This window comes from Papilio machaon, chromosome 8 (assembly GCF_912999745.1).
Source record: "Papilio machaon chromosome 8, ilPapMach1.1, whole genome shotgun sequence".
Taxonomy (NCBI): Eukaryota; Metazoa; Arthropoda; class Insecta; order Lepidoptera; family Papilionidae; genus Papilio; species Papilio machaon.
This window is the reverse complement of record NC_059993.1, coordinates 3,639,186-3,645,195: the sequence shown is the minus strand read 5'-3', so window position 1 is coordinate 3,645,195 and position 6,010 is coordinate 3,639,186. Positions and strand designations below refer to the sequence as shown.

The 6,010-nt window shown below is 26.5% G+C and overlaps 1 protein-coding gene across 1 annotated transcript; it reads left to right on the top strand.

Annotated features, from left to right (window-relative positions):
- Positions 1-1,513: 1,513 nt before the first annotated feature.
- LOC106720698 (U-scoloptoxin(05)-Sm1a) lies at positions 1,514-3,312 on the top strand. The gene is made up of 4 exons (XM_014515443.2): positions 1,514-1,694; positions 1,764-1,919; positions 2,323-2,463; positions 2,977-3,312. Exons 1-4 carry the CDS (start codon positions 1,634-1,636, stop codon positions 3,171-3,173), a joined length of 555 nt encoding a protein of 184 aa, XP_014370929.2. The 5' UTR covers positions 1,514-1,633; the 3' UTR covers positions 3,174-3,312.
- The last annotated feature ends 2,698 nt before the right edge of the window (positions 3,313-6,010 follow it).

Genomic DNA, 6,010 nt, shown 5'->3' with positions numbered 1-6,010 from the left:
ACCAAGTAAAGTGATCATTCAAAATACTCTGAAATTTGATAATAATTAAGAAATTATGGTTTTTATTTTTGTTAAAGATTATCCATTGACATCGCATGTGGTCTATAATAAAATAAACGCCTGACTTAACTGACTTATATTTAAATAATGTGTTAACATAACTAGTTTACATTTAAATCAATGCCATCCACTTTATCTTAAAACATTCCTTCTACTATAAAAATGTTGAAATATAAAATTAACATAGGTGTGTCCCACTGACAATAATATTTGAATCCTTGTTTATTTACTGCCTATAAATTTAATTAGAAATAACTACGTAAGTTAACGCATTTAAAATAGAATAATAATGTACAAATTAAGGTCTCATGAGTCTGTAAGTTTCTGCTCATGCAAAATGTGATTTTTTTTTGGATAGGGTACATTTTCTTAATTACTTACTAAGAAAATATGTTTATATAATATTTTGTAATATGTTTGTGTATACTGGATTTGCGATATTTATGACTTTTATTGTTAAAGTAAGCAAAACGTCCATAGCATGTAAAATAAAATAAATATATTTGAATCTACTTAACATTAAATTGAGATAATTTTTTGTTTTATTTTATATTATTTTTTATATACTTAGATATGTAAATTAATGATAAATTAATAAAATTTGGAAGAATTTAAATATAAAATAATAAAAATCATGGTGTGTTATTTTCTTCTACTTGTCGTTCGCAACTACGTCTATCCAGACTGTCTTACATCTATGCCAAGCTCTCTTATTAAGATTCCTTGAGCTGTTACGGCTATATCTTCTCACAAATATCCACCCATCTATCCAAAACATTCGCATTTATAATATCAGTAAGATTTATCATATTAAGGCTTTGTTTTAATGGGGAGAAAAAGTGAAAGCTAAGAAGGTGGCGGCATCGCCAAGAGTATATTGTTTCTGTCGCGGTCAGTTTTATATGAAAAAATTGAAATTAAAATAGAGCTCCGAAGCCGGAATGGATCCACAGCTGGGAAAAAAGACAAGTTTTTGTTATAAATATTAAACTTCTTTAAAAAATTACTTATTTTTGATTTTCTTGTGAAATTGGACTGAAGGCGTTGCTATGACTATAGTCCACACAGTGTTTATCTGTGGTATATTTAGTGTCACGTTTGCTTTTGATCATGCTGATATCTATAATGAGGAAAAGGCAGTTTAAAGAGCATGTAAAAGATGATTAAAGTTATCTAAAGAAACAAAATCCGACCGAAAGGTTTAAATACTAAACATCCTCGTAAAAAAACCAGTAAATTTCGATATGCAGTAACTAATTTCACTTGTTCATTTTTTATTGCAGATGCTATGAGTGAGCGCTTTTAAATAATTACATATATTTTGCAAAATATTTTCACAGTTGTTAAAAATAGTATGGTTCGAAATAATTTTATTATATGTGATCGTTTATGTATTTTATTATCTATCGAACATTACAATAATCATTGACAATTACCAACAGTCACTGTCACCAATCAAATTTGAGTGTGCGTAAATCGCTAACCGACTGTTTTCATGTTTAAATTGTCTCTATTTCGTTTATAAAGTATTCGAATGTGAATCTAATAAGTGAAATAATTATTTAAATTAACGATGCATTTTAAAAGTAAAATATTTTTTATATCGTCGATATTCTTTGTTACGATAAGATCAGGTAAGAAACAGTTGTCAACACGGTAACGCCCTAAAAGTTTACAAATTTAAACGTTATTTCTTATTTTAGTTGATTCGATAAATTGCTACCAGTGTTCAGGGACCGATTCAGAGAACCCTTTTGAATGTAACGAGTTCTTAGATAGCGATACAGATATAGTAGCGACCGATTGTGCGACCATCCATGATGCTCAATATTGCATCAAGCATGTCGGTAGATTCGAAGGTGAGACAAACATGCAAAAGCTCTGGGTCTCTGGTATACTAACGTTTTTAGATAACTAACAAACTGTTTAAGGTTTAACAATACATTTGTATGACTCTTAAAATGGGTAAATAACGATACTAATCTGAGTAATTGCTTAATTTATTGATTAAACATGATTACTTACTGTATAGTTTACATGTAGGTTTCTTTGCATAGATTATAACAAGACATATATATTTAGTAAAGTTATGAGTTGATAAGTTCCGATGTTATTTTTCATAATTTCCTGATTAAAAAGATGTTGGAAGTTATTTGAAGTTAGCAGTAATATAGTGGTTTATGGATTTCACTGTATTACTCTTAACAGAAATTTAGTATACTATCTATCTAATTTTATACTAATCCCTTATTTTCAATCTAGGTTTAGCAATAGAATGTTACCAATGTAACTCCTCTAACACTTTGGAATGTGGTGATGGTCTCATTAATTTAGACGGAGGATATTTAAAGCCAACTCCTTGTGATCATGTTTACAATGCTCAATATTGCATTAAGCAATCAGGTTCTTACTAATCATAACTTTAATAAGCTTAAATATTTATTGCAAATAAAAATGTGCAAAGCTTTTTATCACAGTAGATTTTTTATGCACAGAATATACACTACACTCAATTTTATTGGATATATAAATTTATTTATATAAAATGATATACAGTTATAGTGGTATATGGTAATTTAATGGGAGTAAATAAGGTTTGCACTAATTAACCTTTGATATTGTTACCCCCACTCTTTGTCCACTGATAATTTTGTGATTTTGTTGGCACTGGGCACTACTAACACTGTAAAGGTAAGTTTTCACTGCATGTTATTGGATGATCCAAACTTCTACTGGGTCAGAAATAATTAATGTAATAACCCCCCATTATTCATGCAAAAAATTGTATTTTGCTATACTGCATTAATATACCTAAAATATATAGTCTGAATCAACCAATCAAATAAAATCGAAGTGAAATTAATTGGAAATAAACTGTTGACAATTATTTTACATCTGTTTTGATGAATCTTTCAGGTGGGATTAGTACAAAAAGATTCTGCTCATCGTTAGATTTGGGCAATTATTGTAACTATGTTGCTCAGCCCGGAGACAAACTGGAATACAGGACATGTATCTACACTTGCAGCAGTGATGGATGTAATTCAGCTGTAGATGTGAAAATATCTGCGACATTATTTATATTCATATTTATTTCATTTATGTTCACATAATGTGACATTTTGACATTTGTGTTGTGGCTACCTCTGACATTGCCTAGTTTAGAATTTACATCCAGACTGATTATTAATCTGTAAAAATATATTTTGTTTATTTTAATTGATCATTCCATTTTATTCTCTGTAATGTAAGACAAAAAGTAATTTTGTACATATTTTTAAGTTTTATTTTTAATTTTAAGATTATCCGTCCCATTTGAAAATACTATATTTTTTATGTTTACGTAAAATTACAATATTGTTACTTATTTTATTTATATATTAAACATTTTCAGAGTATATTAATAAATCATTATAGTAGTTAATGAAAAAGTTTTGACAGGCTCAACATTTTATTTTCACGAATGAAACCACAAAGTATTTTTGAATAAATAGCAACTTGTATATCCACATGTTTAAACGTCGGTCTCCACTGCCAAAATGTTAATACAAAAACCACGGTAATTTGTTTATAGATCGAAAATAAAGATTGTGTAAAAATTTTTGTGCATCAGTTTCATCAGTGGAAATTCTTTATAACATTTATTTTCTTATGTATTGTACGATACTTCTGTGTTCATTCACGTGTGCATTGGCATTATCAATTTTTTAATTGTATTATATACTTTTAATACAATTTGGTATTAAAAAAGTTGGTTTTATTTCTTAATACATTCTTATTTTTTAAACAAGTTATGGTAAACACATCCGCTGGAATTAAGAAAGGAAATTTAAATGTTAATTAATAAAACTACAGTAAAATGTTCAAACATTTATTGAAAATTTGTGCTACACAAGCTTTATATAAAAATACACAATAAATATTAACATCGACTTAGCCAAGAACTGAATTAAACCAGCTATTATGCAATAATACTTTTGTCTTAACGTAACTTACACTAGTCGTTGCTTTTGTCCAGTACAATGGAATGTCAGGTGATGCATTACTCTAGTACAGTCAGTGACAATAGTCACATAACAACTAAATTTTGCCAATTGTGAAAATTACAAAGACTCAAACTCTAAAATAAAAATTATGGTGATTTATGTATAAATACGAGATTTAACCAAGCAACTTTACCTTTCACACTTTTATTTTGAAGCTATATAACAATCAACAGTAAAAATACAAATTTTCTAATTTAACGTTAATTTTTACATTTAAAATTGATTTTTTTTTAAGTTTAAATACTTGCCTATCTAATGATATATGCATTTCGAAAGTTGTCCACATATTTTGTCACTGACTGTACTTTTATGCAATCCATTAAAATAATCAAATAATTTGTAATCAGTAGTATAAAAAGGTTCAAATGTGTAAGCATCTAGCACCTAAATATTTTTGTCTAGCTTCAATTGCTATAGCTTAATATATCAAGCATACAAAAAGTTCAGGTAACCTTTTTGTACATCTTTATCTCAGTTTCAAACAAGTCTGGCACTGGTTTAGAAATTACATCAGTATTTTCTTAAATGTATTTTTTTAATAAATTTTTAATGATAAAGTAAAAGTCCCAAATAAAACGAAGAAATACAAAACTAATGTAAGTTAAAGGAACAATATACTAAAATAAATCAGACTTAAAAAGATTAAAAACAAATCACTAACAAAGTCAAACTTAAAAAATAAAGCAAACAATATTTTTGTGCAAAAGAAACAGTGACATTGGGAATTAAAAATCATCACAAAAAAGACAAATATCTTAATATTCATTGCACAATGTTATAATTATCAATTATAAAAAAAATATTTTAAATTGATCTTGGATTAGTAGTACATTATTTTTCAAAAATACAAAATTCATTTTGTGTTTTCAATTTCCTTCATATAAATGTATACAACTATTGTTGTATATTTAATTAAACCCTCTAAAGATAGCTACGCATCTCAGAGTATGAATACATTTTGTATGTACTTAAATATAAAGCTCGGGACAACCAAGCTATCTTATTCTAAGGCATTCCGAAAGCTAAAGAAAATATAAATTAACCTAAACTTTTTTTAGACAAATCTAGGCCTTACAATCACGAATATAATCACATAAGCTACAACTAAAGATGCCAGTGAAGAAAATTTTAATTTTAATATATATTTGTCATGGAAAAAAATTGTCAAAGAAATTATATATTTTTTTTTCACAAAAAATTATAATTTATAAAATTTTGGAATGATTACCAATTGATCCCTTACGAATATAGTTTTAATTTAATACTGTTAAATGATTTGGCTCATTTATAATATAAACATATTTAATTTGGAGTAAAATGATTTTTATTGGAATATATATATTTTTGGAATGTTTAATTTATTCATGTTTAATATTTTAAGATCTCCATATTAAGAGAAATATTTAAAAGATTTGTTATTGCTAAGTACTAATTGAAATGTATTTTTAAAATGGTCTATTCAAAGATCGTGGCAGAGATCAGAGAAGTTTTTTATCCCAAATAAAATTGAACTTTAAACCATTGAAATAAGGTTTAACTTTACTTTTTCAAGTTTTTTTTTACGTTTGTTTTTTTATATAAAAAGACATTCAATGTAAAATTAAACCTTGATTCAATCGAGTAGAGCTCATTTTTATTTACGATAAAAAACATACAAATTATATTTCTGGAATTATTAACAAAAACATAAAAGATTAGTCATTTTTTTTTTGTGCTGAATTAAAGTTAATTGTGACATGTAACCAATTTTATATAATATTTAATACATAATTATAATTAAATATCACTTATATAATAATAATAATTAAACATGATTATGATTTAAAACCGCATATTAAAGGTTATGCATCAAGCATAGCAACGATTTCTTGTCATGTAAATATTTCACAAGTTTATTGCGACAC